The sequence below is a fragment of the Drosophila serrata genome, unplaced genomic scaffold (assembly GCF_035046125.1).
Source record: "Drosophila serrata isolate PLE 108 unplaced genomic scaffold, ASM3504612v1 contig_362, whole genome shotgun sequence".
Lineage (NCBI taxonomy): Eukaryota > Metazoa > Arthropoda > Insecta > Diptera > Drosophilidae > Drosophila > Drosophila serrata.
In genome coordinates, this window is record NW_028257260.1 from 2,690,234 (window position 1) to 2,712,988 (window position 22,755).

General features: G+C 38.9%; 3 protein-coding genes across 19 annotated transcripts in view; 1 reads left to right on the plus strand and 2 right to left on the minus strand.

Moving 5' to 3' along the window:
• Positions 1 to 10,690, minus strand: part of Nna1 (Nna1 carboxypeptidase) — a 33,004-nt gene extending 22,314 nt beyond the window's left edge. For all 16 annotated transcript variants that reach the window (XM_086839190.1, XM_086839189.1, XM_086839187.1 and 13 more), the window contains exon 1: positions 10,168 to 10,690. In XM_086839190.1, the coding sequence (XP_086695316.1) occupies positions 10,168 to 10,330 (163 nt within the window). In that variant the 5' untranslated portion in view covers positions 10,331 to 10,690. The remainder of the gene's footprint in view (positions 1 to 10,167) is intronic.
• Nadsyn (NAD synthetase) overlaps positions 1 to 21,321 on the plus strand; it is a 44,029-nt gene extending 22,708 nt beyond the window's left edge. For both annotated transcript variants that reach the window (XM_086839197.1, XM_020942280.2), the window contains exons 3-7: positions 996 to 1,217; positions 16,915 to 17,171; positions 17,232 to 17,321; positions 17,387 to 18,820; positions 18,890 to 21,321. In XM_086839197.1, the coding sequence (XP_086695323.1) occupies positions 17,026 to 17,171; positions 17,232 to 17,321; positions 17,387 to 18,820; positions 18,890 to 19,589 (2,370 nt within the window). In that variant the 5' untranslated portion in view covers positions 996 to 1,217; positions 16,915 to 17,025 and the 3' untranslated portion in view covers positions 19,590 to 21,321. The remainder of the gene's footprint in view (positions 1 to 995; positions 1,218 to 16,914; positions 17,172 to 17,231; positions 17,322 to 17,386; positions 18,821 to 18,889) is intronic.
• On the minus strand, positions 21,027 to 22,667 carry LOC110176062 (uncharacterized). Its single transcript, XM_020942281.2, has 2 exons — positions 22,614 to 22,667; positions 21,027 to 22,406 (listed from the first exon to the last, which is right to left on the minus strand). Exon 2 carries the CDS (start codon positions 22,386 to 22,388, stop codon positions 21,318 to 21,320), a length of 1,071 nt encoding a protein of 356 aa, XP_020797940.2. The 5' UTR covers positions 22,389 to 22,406; positions 22,614 to 22,667; the 3' UTR covers positions 21,027 to 21,317.
• Between the last annotated feature and the right edge of the window lie 88 nt (positions 22,668 to 22,755).

The window sequence follows — 22,755 nt, forward strand, 5'->3', positions numbered from 1 at the left end:
AGTTTTCAACAGATTTTTATAAAAAATTTTTGCCATTATATATTAATCTAGAATTTTGTGTAAAATGCTATAAAAATCGGACGACAATATTAAAGTTACCATACAAACGTTAAAAATAGAGGAAAATGCAAAACGGTGAATGGATTATAAGTAGGCGTTACTTTATTATATTATATTATATTATATTATATTATATTATATTATATTATATTATATTATATTATATTATATTATATATATATAATATATTTATTTTATATTAATTCCTAGTAATCGAATTACAATCTGTATTAAACTTCTTCTGCAAAGCTAAGCCATATAACCGTGGGACAAAAGGGAAGTTTGCCATCCTTTAATAATGTAACAAATTGATTGGCATTAGTATTTTGATGGGAATTGCTTCCGCATTTGACAAAGACAATCGTCAATTAATTAACCTCGGGCAAGGCATTAACCCAGATACAAGTAATTTCTAACTATGGTTATGGGATTCCCCGATTCGCAATCATTGGAGCAACCAAAACCCCCCTTCATTCCAATACAATTCAACCTGCACGGATGTGGTATATACATATATATATATATTTATATATATTTATATATATTTATATGCTATTCCTGTTGCCATCAGAGCCCAAACCGATGCCATGCTAGCGAATTTTCATACCAAAAATAAATACCCAAGTCAATGAACATTAATGAGTTAAACGGCCTTTGCCTTTGATTTATGCAGGTGGAATATTGTTAATCGCAATTCAATGAACTGAAATAGGTACGAAAGTCCCCTCTATATAACAATATAACTGTGTGTATATACCTGGAGAGACGTTGACAACAGGCAACGACTTTGATTTCCGACTTTGCGATGCCGGAATTTGTGTGTTAATGATTTTGTGTGTGTTGGCGTTTCCATGACAGCCGCAAGTGGGAACTGAAGTCAAACAGTTTTGTGGCTAATTCTAATACCCATTTATCCGCACTTTATCCAATTGCAGGAGCGAGCACGATAGATAGGCAAGGATCCAATCATTGAGCAACGAAATCGCAACGAAAACCACCTTCAGTTCAATAAATTCCCAAAGGCTGGCCATGTAGTACAGTGGGAACTATCAGTAGAGTAACAGCGACCACTTAATGAACAACAAGAACAACAACAACAACACCGAGGTGCCCTTAGACAATCCATTCGTACAAATCCACAAAACAAGAAATTGAAAGTGAGTATGATGTACTACTTCTTAAATATATATATTAATATTCCAATTATATTGAATTATGCATATGAATTTAATAGGTTTACCCTTTATTAAAATTAAAATATGCAAAGTTAGGTGTATGATTGTTTCTCCAGTTACCGTGGGTATTTATGGGACTTAAAATATTGTGTCAATTCTAAATGTATATCTTTGGTCTCAGCAAATCTATATGTTCTTAATCAGACGTATCCGAAAACTTATAGGAACTAGAGCTTTAAACTCGTTTTAATGCATTTAAAACCCAATTTTTCAGTTTAAACATGGCTTTTCTTTGGTATTTAAATACAAGTTTTTAAATGTTTTCAAATTTGTGGCCGAAAAAGATAGATATTTTATTGCAAATATAGCAAAAAAAAAGTTTTCACAACTGCTTTGGAAACTGAAATATTTTATGAATTGGCATTTAATGAAAACTGACACAAAAGAGCGAGACACTAATATGCAAAATAAATAAATAAACAATAAATGCTGCAATGCAAGTACTTAAGGAGTGTCAAAAAGCAAACGCAATTGTTTATTGTTTATGTCTGCATTTGTTTTTGCCACTTTTCTGTTTATAGTTTACTCTAGAAATCAATTTCCCAAAATCAACATAATTTGAGTATTTGTGCATAGGAAAAAACGATATTTAACAATAATATCTTCTCTATAATTTGACAGAATTTTTTTATAATAATATTTTCTTTAGAGTTTTAATAGAAACCCAAGTTTTAAGGTTTGGTGTGTTCATTTTAAATAATGCGTTTAGTTGTAGTTTAGTGTACTCTAGGAAACAGTTGCTAGTTCAAGCATAATTTCAACACTTTTTTCACAAAACTTGGGGTTTTAAAGTATAGTGTTATTTTAATCTTAATTGATACGTTTATTTACCTCCATTGGATGTGGTCAGCGTGCAGACGGGAAATAGTTGGGCCTGCAGGAACTGCACACGACCGCCCCCAAAGTCCATGGTTTATACTATATATATGTATATAGTATGGTTTATATAGTATTTCGATGCTTATGGCATTATTGCGGGAAGACCAAGCGGAAGACGGGCGGGTAACGAACGGGAATATTATTGAAACGGGAGCACGAAATACTGCTCACTGATTGCTGATTGATTGATTTGATTTCACTATTTCGCTTCACTCACGTTTGGCACACATATCGGGGCAAAGGAAAAAAATGCAAGAACCACTGCGAGATGATGATGATGATGATATATACTTGGTAGTAACCTTTTGCCGCGGAGGTCCCTTATGCAATCACTGGCAACAAATACAAAGAAAAAAAACGCACACAGAAACAAGTGGACGATCCATGGAGGAGGACAGGAGTTCCGTTTGCGGCGATTGCCACTCGATTCGCATTCGCATTGCGTCCCGAAATGAATGAATGATGATAACCACGGATTTCACCGAACTGTTGCCACCGCTGTGAGCCGCAGTCGATAATTCGAGCCGTTCGTTGTGAGCCAACTCGAATTTCCACTGCGACTGCTGCTGGTCTGTTATAAACAAATAAACAAAGCGCTCACTCGCTCGCTCATTCGCTCTCCTTCGGCTGACAGGCACTGGCTCGTTGTCTAATGTTCCATGTTCCAAGGAAGTGCAAGGTAGTAGTCCTGGCATTCCACACATACTTAGGCATATCTATATAGCCCCCAGAGTAGTCATGCCGTGAACATGAATTCGATTCGATGGCTCAAACAAAGCCAAAGGCAACCAGCCTTGGATACGCCAAAAAAAAAACAGAAAACACAAACTTCGCTAGGGAGAAGTGAATGGAATGAATTGGAATTTGTGTGCATATACATACATATATTCTAACGAGCAACAAATGTTTGCCAAAGGATATATGTATGTGTATAAAGCAGCAGGAGTGATTCAAGCACTTTTCTTCTTTGGGAAATTAGATTAGACTAGGTTTTCCAAGTGGTTTTTCGAGTTGTGTGTTTTGGTTACAAACAAAATGGGATATCCTTTATAAAGTTGCAACTTTACTGTAGTATTTTTGTGGTTATCCTTCAACTGGATTTAAATATATTTTTATATCTTTGCAGTTTATTACTGTTTTAGTCAGAAATCATTTTTTTCTTTACTATATAATTTATGTTATGGTCTTTCACTTGTATTTAATTTTGAATTTAATTTTCACACATATACCTAGTAGATATTTTTTATGAAAACTCCTTAGAAAACGTTTTTAATTTAAGCTCTGGTATGTGTTCTCTATTCAACTGTTTAAGTGAATAATTATTTATTATAATATGTAAACAGTTTTTGAATTATTTTACAAATATTGTAAATGTTCAGAATAATTTAATGTCTCTCAGAAGATCCGTGTATTTATTATTTATTTATTCACATCAATTAAAATGTGTTTTCGCATTTGTTTAAATTCATAATTTATGGACCATTTAGCTGCTAGACCCTGGCGATCAGCTGCTGTCGTTTTCCCTCCCTCTCAGCTGGCCAGCGGGAAAATAGGGAAAATATTAAGTCAAAAGCGAAACAAATCAAAGCAAAGCCTCGATGCCAAAAAATTTGTCAAAGTCGCTCCCCAAGCAGCAGCAGCAGCAGCGAGGGTAAATCGAAGAAAAGTTGAACGGGTGGGAAAACCGTGGGAAAATCCATGGCAAAACTTAAACCAAAGGCAAGAGCGAGATGCAGAGGGAAGCGGCAACTGTCGGACATGAAACGAACAGGTGTCAAAGAGAGAAAGGGAAAGAGAGAGAGTGGGACTGAGAGATTTTCCTGCCTATGGGGATTATATCATCGAAGTGGATGCAGAAAGCGTGCAGAAGAGGAAATTCTTCCTCTAGCTTTGTGTGTTCAGTAGAAAATAACAGCAATGATCTTGATCGTGCAATTTATGTGTTTTCTATTTTGGCAAGCCGCCGTGACTGCCAAGGCAAAGAAAAGAGATAGTAGCAAAAACAAAATAAAAATCATAGGAAAATCTCTCACCGAACCGTAAACGCATGCTTTCCCCCCTCCTTCCTTCACCTCCTCCTCACTCCACCGCCTTGCACCGCCCCTTTTGGCCCTCGTCAATCATCGAATTGTGCCAGCGATTAGCTTTTGCCACCCCCAAAGCCCCCCCATGCCTGATAGGCCTCACACTCGGTCCGGTACAGTGATCACTGGCCATAATGGTCAACACTAAACTAGTTTCTGACTTTTAAATTGGTAATATTTGGACTTAAATTAAAAACACATTAATAAATAAGAAAGGAAGTTGTAATTTAATTTGAATTAAAGAATGAAAAGCCTTAATTTTTACTGATATTCGTAAGAACAGTAAATACTGGCCATCAATTAACTATTTAACATATTAATAAATAAGGTAATGATTAAATATAAGTCTTAATCTTGATGTCTCAATGATTTCTGTCGTTGTCATAAATAATTGCCTACTTTTTGGCGTCTCTACAAAGGACGCAATCCAGGGAGCAACTTTGTGTGTTATATAACTGTAAAATGCGTCAAACATAAAAAAGAAATGTATGCATTAACTTATTTTTTTACCCTCAAGAATGTGAAAAAAGATTGAGAATAATTATAATGAACCAACAATTAATTTGTAAAAATTGATCTCTTTTCTATCTTAACTACAACTGCGTTTGATTTATTCATTGCCCACTGTAGACATTTTCTCGGTCACTTTCGGTTGCTCTAAGCAAATTAACAAATTGCAATTAAAAATTTCCGTTTGCCATATTTTGGCAGCGGTCGACATGTGTGTCTTTGTTCACACAAAAAAATATTAAATTAAAATCACCCGAACCCATAGTATCCGAATTCGAGTCCAAGTCCAAATTTTAAGGCGTTATAATAATTGTGACAGAGATAAACGATGTACACGAATTGGAAGTGAAAAGTGAATTATGGACTTTGCTGAAAAATAAGTTCCCCCTATGGGATATATGCCGATATAGACGCTCTCGAAGGAGTGAGTCATTTATTATTATCCTATAATCTCGCACGAGGCGATATATATTTTTCTTCACGAGATTGCGACACAATGGAAGAATCTGCTACCCTAGAAAATAAATATACTGGAAAGTTTTGGGATTGCATTCCATTTTTTGTCAAAACATTGTTATGGGCAACATGGCGTATGAGTGACAAAATATGATATCACTCATACGCCAGGCCCAATTACGCTGTTATCTGTGAATGTTTTTTTTTCACTATTCGTCTCAATTAATTAAGAAAACTTGTTTAATTTTTAAGATTAAGTAAGAGAAAGCTTGTTTTTTTTTAAACATTTAAGTTTTTTAGTTTTTCAACGGTATTTCAAGTTCCGTCCCCCCAAAAAGTGTACGGTAGCTAAACCGCTGACGATGGCAAGCTTCTTTTGTTATTTCTTTGTTCCACTTTGCGAGCTATCTCACATCAAATTGAATTCAATCTTCATTATCCGGCGACAGCGCTTGAGTAAGCATCTTGAGTGGTTACAGGGTAGGAAGTGGTGGTTACGGGTGGGGAAATATCTAACGACACTCACCATTCACATAGTCACCGAGGACCAAAGAGCATTCCATGTCATTGCATTTGAAGTTCGCTCTCACCACATTCACATTAACAGTGCCCTCTCTCTTCAGCCCTTCCTGCTCCTCCTGTGCCTCCGTTCCTGTCTGCTCTTCCACATGCTGCTTCTTGTGCTCCTCCTCTTCCTCCTCCTCCTCCCCCTCGTTTTCGCTTTCTCTCTCCAGTTTTGTGTTGTTGTTGCTGTCATCACTGAAGCTGCTGTCGCATCTTTCGCTGGACGTATTGTCGTCCCTCTCCCTTGGGCGACCACACAGTGGCTGCAGGTGGGCAAGGGGGCAGCGACGTCGTGTCATTGAAGCCGAGCTTAGGGTTCTTAGCAGGCGAGAGAAGGATGCTGATACCTCCCGCGCAGCAGCCTGTCTCGCTCGCAAGCTTTCATCCTCCATGACACACACTCACACAGGGACACGGACGCACGCACTTGCAAAAAAAAAGGAAGATGACGCGCGTGCCTGTCCGGCCTAACGGTTTATCTCGAGTAGAGTAGAGTCGAGTCGAGACTCTGGTCGCACTCTTCTTCGCTCAGCTCAGCTGCTAGCGCAACGGCTGACTGAAGCTACAAAACCAACTAAACTCGGACGACAATGGTGGCCTCTGTCGCTGCCGGCGCTTCTGCCGCCTCTGCCGCTGCCTTTGGCGAAATTGCGAATCACAGTAAACCACGGCATTAAAATTGTTGCTGCCACGGCGTTGCCTTTGTGCAAGGCACCGCACCGACCAGGAAAGCAACAACAGCAACCAAAATACACAAAAAAAATATAAGCGACGAAGGCCCAGGATCAAGCACCGATGGGGTAAACACCCTCCAAAAAAGAGAGTTCTCAGCCAATTACATTTATTGCATACTTATTAGGATTAGAGACGATTTCAGGGAATGCATTCATGAGATACTTTTGCTTTTAATATTTTAAGCTAATAAACAAAAGCGCAGTGCCAAAATATATAACCCCAAAGTTTGAAGGACAAATCACGTTTAGTGAAGAATTTTCTCATATTTCCAATTGTTTTTATCTTATAAATACAGATATTTTAGTTAGAAAAATCAATTTAAAATTATATGGACTTCAACCCAGTATAGAACTGCAGAGTATTTAAGAAAAACCCAGAAAAAACGAAATAGTTTTTCGTTATTTTGTTGTAGGCCTACTACACGTGGCAGAGGGATCAGAAGTAGGGGGCACTGTAACCCCTTTGAACCCACTCCCACGTCAAAAAAAAAAAAAAAAAAACAGAAGAAACCCCAAGCCCGCCCGTGCAACTCCGCTGTGATTAACATAAATTGCGCACGACATGGGCTATAAACAGCGCAACAAAGAACCCTGCCCCCAAAAAACCACCGCCCACTCCAGTTACTCTTCTCTCACAACCCCCACCGCCCCCACTTCAGCTGGCTTTGTTTTGCAATTTTAAAATATTTCTATATATAATACAAAATATGCTAGCTAAATCCCGTTTGAGCCGGGACAAATGCTCATGTGGTCCTCGGCCACCATCCCTTTCCCTACTTTACCATTGAAATCCCGCCATTTTACCCCCATTTTTGTTTTGTGGCGCGTGAAGGATTGCCATCAGTGTTGTCGAAATTCGAGAAGTAATAAAAAATATAAGCATCTGAAAATGAAGAAATGTGAATAATTAGCCATATCGAAATAGTTTTTTATTCTCAGAAGAATACGGAATATCCAAAAGGATATTAATCAATCCACAAAATAAAGTATAAAGTATCATTCGATAACAGAGTTTAAAATAGTTAATAGTAGCGAATAAACTCCCTTTGTAGCATTTAAATTTCTTAGATCAACCACAAATTACAATGTTGTTAATTGTCGTCGTTCTTAGAAAAAATAAATAACAATTTACAAATGAATTTATCATTGCCGCAAAATGTTTATATTTGTAATTGTATGGCTAAGACTCGTTTAGGTTTGGCATCAATAAACATTTTTCCCGAAAGCTTTTGACATTAATGTAGCATTTCAATTTAGCCTCAAGACATTTAAAAATGTCATTTGGCGATGACAGATTGTTGCGATTTCGAAATGCAATTTTGAAAAGTACAAAATGTAATACTTGGGTGTCTTCCACAACATTAAATGATGTCAAATAATAAACATAAGAATGAGGATTCAGGATTGATAGCCAAAATAGGCAATAGAAATAGCTGATTTGGCAATTCTATGGACTCCTGCCTCACGACGGAGCCTTCTTTAAGCTCCCAAGCCCGTTTTTTCTTTTTTTTTTATGCCGCGAGCTCGCGCTATTTGTGTGTTTTGCATGGCCCGCTTGGCACCAATTTTTCAGCTCTGGGCTTAGTTGTTTTTGGCCCGGAGATGGAGACGATGTCGGCTTATTGGCATTTGACAGCGGCCTGGCAGCGTCGGGACGTCCTTAGAGAAGAGGTCCTTACGGGCGGCTCAATCTCAATGACTTGGCGGTGGCGCCACGCAAGGGAAACACTGTGTCGAAATGTGGCACAGATCCTCCCCCCCCCCCCACAAAGGCTTTTTAGCCCATTTTTTGCAGCGACGATACACTGTTTATTAGCCCCCTAACGCAAGTTTGTAATGTAATATGTAAACAAAAAATATATATAATAAGTAATTAGGTAATTAGACAGTTTACCAAAAATTGGTATGCAATGTAAGACAAAATTATCGTTTATAAAAGAAGTTATGTTAAATTCTATAAAAGAGAACTAAGTATCGCAAAGTGAACTTATTACTAATAACATATAGTTTTTTAATATAAGAAAAAAGTATCAATCAATTATTGAGATAACGAATTTATAAAAAAATGAATGCTTAATTTATAAACAACCCTGAGTATCGAACACTGAATTAATTACTAATCTTCAATAGAATTCTAAGAAAATATTAGATTTTATAATATCGAATTGAATTTCTAATAGTTAGTCTCCGATTGCCAAAGTTATCGATTGATAATCGTGAATATAATCAGCCACTTCCGCTGGCCGTCACACCTATAGCAAACCATATCCGGCGGCGAAGTTTCCACGAGGCGTCATGTCGTTTTTGTCTGCAATGCGTCATTAGGGGCCCGCGGTGGTAACCCAAACCCACACCCCCCCAACCCTTTGGTGCAACACCAACACAATATCCAGTGGCACCTCCATATACAATATACCCAATCCTTGATCCCCGAAAAAAAGAAATATACCCGCTCCCCCTGCAATCGTAGCCTTGCTCCGGCCTCCTCGCACTCGCGCTTGCATGTCCTGGCGTTGTCATTTCGCTTTACCAATTGGTTGCGTCTCTCCTCCATTGTTTTTTCCATACTCTACACTTCACTATATATACTTATTGTTGTGTTTGCTCAATGGTTTCGTGTAGTATTTTTGTATTTTTGGCTGCGGCCGCCCGCAGTACAGTGAAGCCCATCCGTCCGCTCCGTCCGTCCTTTCCCGCCTTTCAAGTCAAGACAGTGACAAGAGCCAGTATGGGGCGGCAAAGTGCTCGGCTTTTCCTTATTCCTTAGTCCTTTTTTTCGTTTTTTAGTTTTTCGTTTTTCCTTTTTTTTTGTTTCGTTATTGATATGCATTTAGAGCCGAGCCCAAAATAGACGCCGGCACCAAAAAAAGAAACAATTTTGCAACTATTTACGGTGGACGTCAGGCGTCAGGTACGTCAAATGCCAGGCAAAAAAAAAAAAACGAAAAAGAAAGGAAAACCAAAAACTGCGGCAAATCTAACGAAGTGGGTGAGCTTTGATTTATTTTTTGGGCAATTTTCGTATCAGTAGTACCAGCCTAATTGATTTTATTAATCCCTAAACTGGTTTACATGCCCCTAGGGAATAGACGTCTTAAGAAACTTGAGTTTTATGTTTTAGTTTGCAACAAATTATAGTTTAATTAACTTATATTTTGTTAACTCATTTAATTCATTTATTCCAAGAGCTGTTAGCTTATATATATATTAACTTATTATCAAGCCATTATTGACCATAGTTAAGATATATGCAAAGAATATAGTGTAAAATCAAAAAGGAAACGTTGGGATTAAAAAGCCTTGATCTCTAGTTCCCTCATAACAACGTTATTATAACACCTCAACATATCAAAATCAAACCGTAGGGATTATTAAGCAATAATTGATCATTTGTTCCCATATAAAATTTTGGGCATAAGATATAATGAAGAAAGGGACACATGATTTGTCGTTGTAATCTCAAGAGCTGCATTTTTTCTGCTTTCCTAAGGCACATTTGATTTGCATTGTTTCTTATAAAATTAACTAGAATCATATCAAAGATAAAGCCGCATCATAAGCTATCAATGTTTGGTTAAATATTCAAAATCAAATTAAATTTTAAGCAAAAAAAGGATCCTTATTCACAGTTAGATGCTGACTTACCCTCATTTTGTTTGGACGGCGGCTGCTGCTGCGGTTGTTGCTGCTGCTGTTGCTGCTGCTGCGGTTGCTGCTGCTTCTGTTGCTGCTGCAGCTGCTGATGTTGGCAGGGTTCCGGTACTGTTGCCATTGTCCTGTTCTCCTTGTCCTTGACGCCCTTCTGCATGCTGACGGTTTCAATCTTTTTTGGGATTTTTCGGGATCTGGTTAACTTTCTCCACTCTTGTTTCGTCCTTGCACTATTAGAATTTTGTTCAATTTGGATGACACGCGGACTGAACGATGATGTTACGGCGCGTGTGTGTGTTTTGGGATAATACCTTGGATAAACTGTGTGAAGGAACGAGCTTTTTGTGGATGTAATTACTGAAGTCTAAAATGTATTAAGAATCGAATTGAACTGTGATCTCCAGGCATACTTTTCAACAAAGGAAAACAAAAAGCACCTGAGGTTGAATTTGTATTTCTCACAGGCACACTTCAAGTTTTTCTCTCAATTTATTTGCAGCACTTAAAAAAAACAAAAAACAAGGACATTCTCTTGAAAGAAATGACAAATCCAAATGAAAGATGTTGCTTTTTCTGGGAAAACATTAATTTCATAAGTAGGGAAGAGATTTTCTTAAGAACACGCTTAGAAAAGAAATTACTTTCTTAGCTTTTATTAAAATTATACAAAATATATATAACCTTTTTAGGGAGTGTCTAGAAAAACATAATCCACGAGTCTTATGTTTACCACTTTTTACCTTTACTTAAATACAAAGTCATAATAATTATTCAAGAAATCACATCACAAATACTATATAAAACTAGATGCATTTTTTGCGGGTGTTTATTTCCGGCGGAAATGGCTTTTAACGGCAAATTGTTAACGGTGAACGGCGTCCGACGCCGGATACCGGATGACTGGCTGGCTACTGGCCATCGGATGGGATCGGATGCCGCTAGGAAAAGCCGGAAAATTCGGTGTCGAAGAACGGCAACGCCAACGGAAACGGAAACGGAGCACTTCGTGACAATGCGACGCGGGCTGGCAAACAAATCAAAGCGAATTAGTTGCATTAGTGGCAGCTATCAGCGGAAAAGCGGAAAATGGCGGCATGGCGGCGGCCGCACTGCTCCGGGATGCGGCGTCGCTGCCAATGGGTCTCCCTGTCCCTGTCCCTGTCCCCAGGCCAAAGTTCCAGTTTCATTTCCCACTTTCCCGCGAACCGCTGGCAAGTTGGGAAAGCGGACCAGCTGGCGTGCCAGCACCTAGGAGCCACAATATGCACATGCGAGTCCATCGGGAAACAGGGTGTCATTGGGTGTCGGATCGAAAGAATATAAATATTTTCAATTGCATTAATATGTTTTTATACCCTTCCAGGGTATAATAATTTAAATCAAAATTTGAAACGCAGTAAAGGAGCCATTTCCCACCATATAAATATATATATTCTTGATCATATATATACATATGTATATATATCAGCATCAAGAGGCAAATCTTTCTAGGTATCTCCGGAAAAAAAACGAATTTTTTCAAAAATTTGAAATTTTTTGAAAAAAAGGAAAGGGGTTAGATCGTTAAAATTTGCAAAAATCGAAAACAATTTTGATTGTTAATCGAGTATGCCGATTTATTAACCTTTAAAAAACTAACACTGGAACGCTTTCCGAATCAAAATTAAGGCATTTTTGACGTAGTTATGCAATTTGTAAACTTTGATTTTTCTCAAAAAATATCATATACAATTTTTAAGGGGGTCTATTGAAACATTTTCAATAATCTTGTTTTTACAAACATTATCTCTAAGGTATGTAGATTTATAAAGCTTAAAAAACCTAACCCATGTCCAAATTGAAGTTAATGAATTTTTGACATAGTTGTGCGATTTATAAACTTTGATTGTTCCAATAAAATATTAAAAAATTATAAAATAAAAATTTCCATTTCAAGAATCTTGCAGAGAAAAATATAATTTTAATCAAGGAAGGACCCATTTCCGACCCTTTAAATCATATATATTCTTGATCAGCATTAACAGGCGAATCTTTCTAGCCATGTTGGGAGGAAAACAAAATTTTTGCCATTTTTTCAAAATTTTATAAGGGGTTACATCATTAAAATAATCAAAAATTGATAAAAAATTCAATATTTTAAAAATTTAAATTGAGTATGCAGATTTATTAACATAAAAAAAAACTAACATAGCAAATCTTTCCGAATTAAAATGAATGCACTTTTGGCTTAGTTCTGGTAATTTTAAAAATATTGATTTAACCAATAAATGGTAATATAAAAATATGGAATACCGATACGTTCCTATAATTGAAATGCAAACTGTAAAGTTATTTCTCTACTTTTTTTTAAATTATATTAGTTATTTTTGGGGAAAATATTATACAATCAAATAAATAAATCAAAAATATATTATAACTTGTCCGATTAATATATAATTTATGCCCATTTTTTTTGGACACCCCTTATGCTAGATAATCGTATGTACTGGCATATTTATCAGATCCCCCTTTCAGTCCCCTCACTGCACCGGTGATTTTGTGCCATTAAAATTGGCTGCCAATTGGCAGAAGTTTTTTTCTTCTCATTTTTTAGCTGCATTCCCGCTTTCTCCAGTTTTTTTTATTTTTTTATTCCCTGAGCTTTGCCCTTTGCTGCGGTTCAAAGTTCAATGCATTTTACTTGCGACACGCACACACTCAGCCCCCTTTCCCCCTCACAGAACACCTGAGCTGGTGGTGTTGTTATTGTCCATTTGACCCGCCAGAAATGGCTATTTTTTTGTTTTCAATTTGAAATTTTAATCTACGAATTATAATTATTAATTAATTCCAACACGACTTAACGAAAAAAAGGTTCTTGGAGAAAAGCATTTTAATATCTGTAGTTCTGTATAACTTTTATTTAATTATTATTTCATATACATATAAAAGCAGTGTAAAGACAAGCATTCAAAAATATTTGATAGAAGTTATTCAAATTTATTTTAAATTATAAAGGAATTATAAAGGGACTTTATGAATAATTAAAAATTCTAGGCTGTTTTTTTTAAATATAATTAACCATTGCATGTGTTTCCTTAGTTACTGAAAGCTTATCTGTCAATAAACATGGGCAGATTTTAACAAAATACACCAGTAAATAACTATGATCAGTATGTTACTATGATTAACAAGTAACTATGATCAGTAAGTAACTATTAACACTAATCAGTTACTAACATTGAACACTGAACAATGACTTGCAACTTTAGTAACATAACACAAGACTGAGACTTGACTGGTAGCAGTCACTTCGTTCCGGGGATGTTAGAACCAGTTGTGAATCATATGCACAGATGTGCGAGATTTTTTTGGGAACAAATTTAAGACAAAGCTATGAAACTATGGAGTCTATATAATTTTACTCGTATATAAGTCGAATAATGGCGAATCGGTGGACTATATATATAGCAGGCATAGGAACAATCGGACGATATATAGAACTATGATCTGTAATTAACTATGATCAGTAAATAACTAAGATAAGTATGTTACTATGATAAGCAAGTAACTATGATCAGTAAGTAACTATAAACACTAATTAACTATGGCCAGCAAGTAACTATGATCAGTGATTATCTATGACCAGAAAATATGTATGATCAGTTACTAACTTTGAACACTAGTAAACAATGACTTGCAACTTTTGTAACACAACACATATCTGAATCTTGGCCGGCAGAAGTCACTTCGTTCCGGGGATGTTAGAACCAGTTGGGAATCATATGCACAGATGTGCGATATTCGTTTTGGAACAAATTTAAGACAAAGCTATAAAACTATCGTGTTATTATTATATATAATTTTACTAGTATATAAGTTGACTATATATATATATATATATATATATATATATATATATCTGATATAGGAACAATAGGAAAATTATAACTTGCAGTTTTTAACAGATTTTCATCAGATTTGATATATAGCCATTACATATTAATCTAGAATTTTGTGTAAAAAAAAGCTCCCTAAATACGTTTAGATACTGAGTACTTATTTAGTTATTATCATTATTATTATTTTTATATTTCCTAACTGAGTTAGCTATTTTTCTAGTTTCTGGCCTCATCGCTATAAAAGCTTTCTATTTGAACTGCCAACTGACAGTCCATCTCACACATTCTCCTACACACACACATGGAGGCGTCAAAAAATCCTAAACGCAACTTTGTCAGACTTTCCTGGTGAGGGAGGTGAAATCTGAGGGTTTTTTTGAGGGTTTTGGCTTGGGCCCGGGAGAGTGCTCCTGTCAGCCATCAACCAGGAGAAATGAAATATGCGCGACTTCTACGGGCCAACAAAATGAACTCTGAACTTTATGCGAAATATCACCTCCTGCATGCATACTACATGCATGTAAGTGTGTGTGTGTGTGTGCCTGAGTGTGTGTGTGTGTGTGCCTGAGTGTGTGTGTGCTGCGTGTTTTAAACTTTTGCCGCTTGGCAAAGTAAATTTGCATAAGGTTTTTTCGGTTAAGTGAGACAGGGGGACAGGTGGTGGCCAAAAACACAGAGAAAAATATATATAAAAAGTCAATAAATATTGCTTTTATAAGCCTTAAGCTAATATGTCTTATTGTTCATTCTATTTTACCATTTATATCAGAATTGAGCACTAGGAAAGGAAGTCATGCGTAAAAAAACCCACACGATTTGTCATCACAACCCCTAGAGATTAGATTTTAGATTAGATTTTATTAGGTTATTGTTTTGATATCTTTTTCAACTATGAAATATGTATCTAAATGAACTGAAAAATAGTTAGCACTCTTAAGCTTATCTCTGTGTAGCCGCTATTCTCTTGGCTTTCAATTTTTGCAGTTTGAAATGCCAAAAGTGCGTCATGAATAATGATATATGAGAGTTGGGACCGTAGTCTAGGTGAGGAAGTAGCCATAGCACCGGAAATTCCACAACTTGATGGGGAATTTCCGAAGTGCTACACACACTGGGGCGGGTTAAGGCCAGTGATTAACCCGAAATAGACAGCTTAACCCTGTAAAGGCTTCGATTACTTATGTTTCAGGGTGTTTCTTCAGGATTAAGCTGTCTTTTTTGGGTTAATCCCTGACCTGTTTATGAAAATCGAAATACTATATAATATAACTGCAAAAGTAACGGTTGTTAGAGGATCATTAAGTTTCTTTCAACCAGTAATTAACTATGATCAGTAAGTATCTATGACCATATGTATGATCAGTTACTAATTTTGACCACTAATAAACAATGACTTGCAACTTTTGTAACACAACACATATCTAAGACTTGGCTGGCAGCAGTCACTTCGTTCCGGGGATGTTAGAACCAGTTGAGAATCATATGTACAGATGTGTGAGATTTGTTTTGGAACAAATTTAAGACAAAGCCATGAAACCACCGAGTTATTCTTGTATATAATTTTACTGGTACATAAGTCGAATAATGGCGAATCGGTGGACTATATATATAGCTGGCATAGCAATAATCGGACGATATATAGAACTATGATCAGTAATTAACTATGACCAGTAAGTAACTATGACCAGTAAGAAGCTATGACCATTAACTAACTTTGATCAGTAAGTAACTATAAACAATAATTAACTATGGCCAGCAAATAACTATGATCAGTGATTATCTATGACTAGTAAACATGTATGATCAGTTACTAATTTGGAACACTAGTAAACAATGACTTGCAACTTTTGTAACACAACACATATCTGATACTTGGCTGATAGAAGTCACTTCGTTCCGGGGAAGTTAGAACCAGTTGGGAATCAAATGCACAGATGTGCGAGATTTGTTTTGGAACAAATTTAAGTGCAAGCTATGAAACTATGGAGTTATTCTTGTACATAATTTTACTAGTATATAAGTTGGATAATGGCGAATCGGTGGACTATATATATACATATATATATCTGCCATAGGAACGATCGGAAAATTTGAAGAAAAAAAAATTATAACTTTTCCAATTTTCAACAGATTTTCATTAAATTTGATATATAGCAATTATATATTAATCTAGCATTTTGTGTACAATTTTATAAATCATATAGCTGCCATACAAACGATCGTTAAAAGTAGAGGAAAATGCAAATCAGTGTTTTTTAACATAAATATATAATGTATAATTTAAATTGTATAAATTCCTAGTGATCGAATTTCAATCTGCAAGGGTATAAAAACTTCGTCGTGCCGAAGTTAGCTTTCTTTCTTGGTTTTATTTGACAAAGTTGAAGAGTAGTTTAAATGCAGCACGATAGATGTTTAAATATATATTTTTTATATCTAGGTTTACTTTGACAAAAAAATATTTTTTGGAATATAAAATATTAGACCTCACCTTACTTCATTAAAGTTCCAACTTTTGAAAAAGATTTACTGCAATGGGTTAATTTGAAGCCATTCCGGCGGCTGGCTCTAATTTTAGATGCCGGCTACGTCAGCAGGCCCATTTCGGAGGCCGGCTTGTTTGATCAATAACCCAGATATATGGCCATAATAGCAACAATAGTGGCAACAACAAATACCAATCGCAGTGGCAACAACAAACACGGCTTCAAAATCAACAAAGTCCACACAGACGAGAAAAGCCGTGAGGCCGCCGAGTTCAATTCGAATCTGAATCGCAGCCATCAAATTAATTGCAACCGCATTGTGCATATCCTTGCTGGCAATTAATTAAAGTTTTCTCACCGTTCCTTCATTTCAGTTGATAACTGCCGAATTTTCTGAACTACTAACGACAATAAAACGAGATATAAAACCAAGTGCAATAAGGAACCAATCGCAGGATACAGGACGAAAGCAGTAAGCAGCCAGAATGGGACGCAAAGTGACTGTGGCGGTGTCCACACTGAATCAGTGGGCCCTGGACTTTGAGGGCAATATGGCAAGGATATTGCAATCCATCTTGGAGGCCAAGGATATGGGTGCCAGCTATCGCACCGGACCAGAGCTGGAGGTTTGGTAAGTATTGAATAATTAACAAACTTAAGTTTAGTTGTTCTCATATCCTTTCTCCCACAGCGGCTACAGCTGCGAGGATCATTTCCGTGAGCCGGACACATTCCTGCATTCGTGGGAGGTGCTGCTGGAGGTAATGATGTCGCCCATCTGGTGAGTATGAATTTTCTGTCCCATTTTCCTGCGAAAAACTTATATAAACATCTTATATCGGACAGCGACAACATGCTGGTGGATGTGGGCATGCCGGTGATGCATCGCAATGTGGCCTATAATTGCCGTGTGGCGTTCTTTAATCGTCAGCTTCTGCTGATCCGGCCAAAGATGGCAATGTGCGATGATGGCAACTATCGTGAGACACGCTGGTTCACCGCCTGGACCAAGTCCCTGCAGACGGAGGAGTTTGTCCTGCCGCGTATGATTGCCCAGCATACGGGCCAGCAGACGGTGCCATTCGGGGATGCGGTCATAGCCACCAGGGATACTTGCCTCGGCTACGAGATCTGCGAGGAGCTGTGGAATGTGCGAAGCAAACACATCGAGATGTCACTGGCTGGCGTCGAGCTGATCGTCAACAGTTCCGGCAGTTACATGGAGCTAAGGAAGGCTCACATCACCACCGATTTGATACGGAATGCCAGCTTCAAGGCCGGCGGTGCCTATCTCTTCAGCAATCTGCGTGGCTGCGATGGTCAGCGGGTGTACTTTAACGGCTGCTCGGCCATTGCTCTGAACGGTGAGCTCCTGGCCCGCGGACAGCAGTTTGCCCTTCAGGATGTGGAGGTTACGTTGGCCACCATCGATCTGGAGGAGATCCGTGCCTATCGCGTTAGCCAGCGTTCTCGCTGCTCGACGGCTGCCGGAGCGGCCAACTATCCGCGGATTCATTGCGACTTTGAGATGTCGACGCACAGTGACATCTTCAAGACCTCCACGCCGCCCCTCAACTGGCCGAATCACACACCGGAGGAGGAGATCGCACTGGGTCCCGCCTGCTGGCTATGGGACTATCTGAGGCGGTCGGGACAGGGTGGCTTCTTTTTGCCCCTGAGCGGAGGGGTTGACTCCAGCAGCTCGGCCACCATTGTGCATTCCATGTGTCGTCAGATCGTCCAGGCTGTCCAGCTTGGTGATGCTCAGGTGCTTCACGACATACGCAAGATTCTGGCCGATATGGAGTATACGCCGGATAATGCCGCCGGGTTGTGCAACCGCCTGTTGGTGACCTGCTTCATGGGCAGCGTGAATAGCAGCAAGGAGACAAGGCGTAGGGCCGCTCAGTTGGCCAACCAGTTGGGCAGCTATCACATCGAGATAAGCATCGATTTGGCGGTTAATGCTCTGCTCGGGATATTCAATGCGGTGACGGGTCTCACGCCCCGGTTCAAGACGCAAGGTGGCTGTGCCCGCCAGAATCTGGCGCTGCAGAACATTCAGTCACGTATTCGGATGGTGCTCGCCTACATCTTTGCCCAGCTGATGCTTTGGGTACGTAACCGGCCAGGCGGACTCCTTGTCCTCGGTTCGGCCAATGTGGATGAGTCGCTGCGCGGTTATCTGACCAAGTATGACTGCTCCTCGGCGGACATCAATCCGATTGGTGGCATCTCCAAGATGGATCTGCGCCGGTTTCTGATCTATGCCAAGGATAAGTAAGATATAAGCAGATCAATCAGTTGGCAAGCAAGTTCTTATTGATATTCTATTAATTCCAATTACAGATTCAATCTGCCGGCGCTGGAGTCAATCATAGATGCACCGCCCACCGCCGAACTGGAGCCGCTGCAGGAGAACGGAGAGCTGCAGCAGACGGATGAGCAGGATATGGGCATGACCTACGCTGAGCTCACCGAGTACGGACGCCTGCGCAAGCAATCCTTCTGCGGACCCTACAGCATGTTCTGCCGCCTGGTGGCCACCTGGAAGGGTGACCTCAGTCCCAAGGAAGTGGCCGACAAGGTAAAGCACTTTTTCCGCTGCTATGCTATCAATAGACATAAGATGACCGTGCTGACGCCGTCGGTGCATGCGGAAAGCTACAGTCCGGATGACAATCGCTTCGATCATCGTCCATTCCTCTATCGTCCCAACTGGAGCTGGCAGTTTAAGGCCATCGATGATGAGGTTGAAAAGCTGCAACCCATCTATACGCCATCCTCTTCGGCGCAGCTGCGCCCCAGCAGCGAAGATTTGCTGCTGTCTACGCAGAGATCTTCGCATCTCGATGACTCCAAGCACTCCTCGCCCCTGTCCTCGGCATCCGCATCAATTGACGTTGGCATATCAACGGCGGCGGGGGTTCCCCTGCCCGGTGCCGCCGCTGCTCCTGGCGGTGGCCTCTCCAAGAAACCCAGTGGTTACTCCAAGGTGCATGTAAATGTCCTAGGCAAGATCAAGGATCGCACGGGCATTCCCGTCTAGGAACCACAAACAAACTCGCAAAACACTATTGAAGTTATACAAAGGAAACATTTTTTTTTTTTTTTTTGTACCACAGCTTGATGCCCCTTGCGGTCGATAACTTTCTAACTAAAAAGGAAAACAAAATCCGTAGAGTTATATACATTTTTCTAATATCTAAGACATACGTTTGTTACAATTTAATCTATCAATTTTATGTGACTATGTGCCTTCTATTGTTCGTAACGCTCCGCAGTTATGGTCCTTTAATCGATTTGATAAAATACTGCCATACCAAGAAAATTATATCCCAATGAATATTCAATCCTATTTCCAATTATATCTCATATTTTCATGTAATCCTTAATTAGAGATTGGTACATAATTTAATTAGAGCACGTCTTATGCCCAAGAGTAGCTTCCCTGAAAAACTTTTATTTAAATTTAAAACGTTTTGAAAAACTAATTTTTCAAACTAGTTTTCTGTTTGTATTTGTTTTCCAACGGTGATAGTTTTAAGCTATCTTTGGCCCAGTTCAATATTGATTTATTTTACATATATCGAACGTTAATAAATCAATTTATATATCACTTTATGAAAAAAATAATGATACTGTATCAATAAATCTATGTTTCGGCCATCCCTTGCCATTTCTGTGGCATCCCTGCATATGGCATTCGTATATTGAATTGAACATAGCTCGTAATTGATATAGCTCGCATCTAATTGATATAGGAATTGAGCAGAACTAACTAATATTATGAATTTCATATCAAGCACAAGCAAGAGTAGATCACAATTATCTTAGATGTAGTTTATGATCTTTCCAAAACCCTTTTTTTGAATGTGTGCAGAGTCACAGCCTTCGTAGCGTCTTTTTCCAGTTGGCCTTATCTAAACGAAAGTCTTTACTCTTGTCTTAAATGCTCAATTCTAGCACTGTCCTAACAATTTTGTACAGCAACTTATTAAGAAAACCATTTTGCCACTCAATTATAGTTAGGCAACTCATAATCCCACATATTTCTGGGTTTGCTTTTTAAACGAGGATCATTTAATAACATTATAGTTCTCTAGATACTTTTTCTATTTGTAAAATCGCTACAAAAAAATATAAAAAAAAACAATGAAGCGTCAATTGCAACTATCGCACAAAACATAAATATTTAGGAACTATGTGTATTATCTTGAATAAAAACACGCTTTAACAGGCCACAAACCTCAGACCAGAGGCCCGAAGAAAGGCCTTGATATAATATACATATATTAGTAGCTCGCAGTTGTTATATTTTTGCGAGATCCAAAGTGTTAGTTAGACTTTTTTAGATACTTATATACATACATATTATACATCAAGTTTATTGTACACTTGCGTTGAGCACCCAAGAAATAAGTCGAAAATGTTTGTATTAAATATTTAAAGTTCCTTTTTGGCATTAACTTGAAAGTGAAACAGGTTTTTGAATTAGTTTTGAATGTATTTTTTTTGTCAACAAACTCTCGATATTAAAAAGAATAATTGAACTAACAGACAAGGTTGTCTGTAAACCTAAATGTTTTCCAAAATTACTTTCTCAAAAGTACGCATAGAGATAGAAATTTGTATGACCTTTTCTTGGGTGACCTTTTTTCAGTAGTAGCATGTAGGTCTAAAGCACATTGTGAATTTGAACACTCGCATCGCATCGATTTAATGGAACACTGATTGTAGAGTCTAGGAAATATATACACCAGACATTTTTGTAGTTTCAATTGGCTTGGATATTTCCTGGGAGATCCCTTTGGCAGAGTTCTTCGATGTTCGCCCCTGGATGGAACCCCGTCCAGGCAATGATTGTGAGGAATGACTCCCGGTTGAGGCGTCTGATGATCCGCACATTGCTCTTCTTGCCGTGAATGGCATCCACTTTGCGGCCACGCAGGTGATCCAGCACCATTTGGCCGCGGGTATGCACACCGCTTAGCTCCACGGCGGCATAGTACTCCCTCTGGTCAAGGATCATTGATTTAGGGAAGAGATAGGCAGCCGTGAGAGCGGCATCGGGATTTCGCCACCTTGTGATGCCTCGTGGCACCATTATAGCCCGCTCCACCCTAGTCAGGAGCTGGACAAAGGGATGCTCACCAGCTCCCAGCTCATGCAGTCGCCAGTCGAGGGTTGTGGTAAAATCATCATCTTTGCACGGTTCCCAGGGTAGGATTACGGCTGGTTCCTTCAAACGCTCAAGAGTTGCATGTGCCGCCTCGGGATCCATCATGAAATTGAACTCGGCACTCTTGGTGATATTACCCTGGCCATAGATATTCCCCCCCATGATATACACCCCTCCAATCTTGTCCAGAAATGCGTCGTCATACAGATTAATGCAGTTTGCAAAGTTGGTGAGTGGCCCACACAACAGAAAGTCCACTTGTTTCGGATGCTGGCAGACCAAGCGATACATGGCATTGACGGCATGCTCCGGCTGCAGTTGCTCCTGCCAGTTGGTCAACTCCGGATAGTTGCCTACGTCCTTAAAGCCATCACTGCCGTGGTAGCGCGAAGGGTTCGTCCAAGTGCGAGGCACTAAGGGCAAAGCACAGCCCTTGAAAACGGGCACATCCGTCCTCTCCAGCAACTTGAGCACCCTGAGGGCATTCAGTGAACCGTTCTCCACCTCCGTGTTACCCTGGACACAGGTAATGGCAATCACTTTGTGATGTCTTCCGTCGGGCAAGGACAACGTCTCCGCCCTTAGAAGCATGGCCAAGGCCCAGGCATCGTCCGCACCAATGTCACAGTCAAAGATGACCAAGCGTTCCTTCTTGCCACTGTCCATGGCTATGACTGGACACAACTGCTGGTGGTTTCCAAAAATAATTGCATATATAATATATAAATGTATCTATATATGTCAGTAGATTTATTTGTTATCATTTGTGGTTTTGTTTTTTTTTCGGGACCGCATTTTTCTTTATCTTTCTTTGTTCTTAATTTCTGCTATATATTGTATGTCTTCCAGCACAGGTGTTTGATCTTAAAGGGATTTAAGGGAGTTTTGCACCTTATCAATGCCTTAAAATTGGGTTATCTTCCCTTTTTACAATCGACTTTCTTCGTTTGCCCTACGTGAGTGAGATAAACCTTGGCCATAGTTAATACCACATACTTCTATTTGAAGGCTTCTTCCATCTAATCTCTGCCCC

Bases quoted from the DNA above. Each gene is read 5' to 3' on its own strand.
- LOC110176062 (XM_020942281.2), bottom strand. From the start codon at position 22,388: ATGGACAGTGGCAAGAAGGAACGCTTGGTCATCTTTGACTGTGACATT.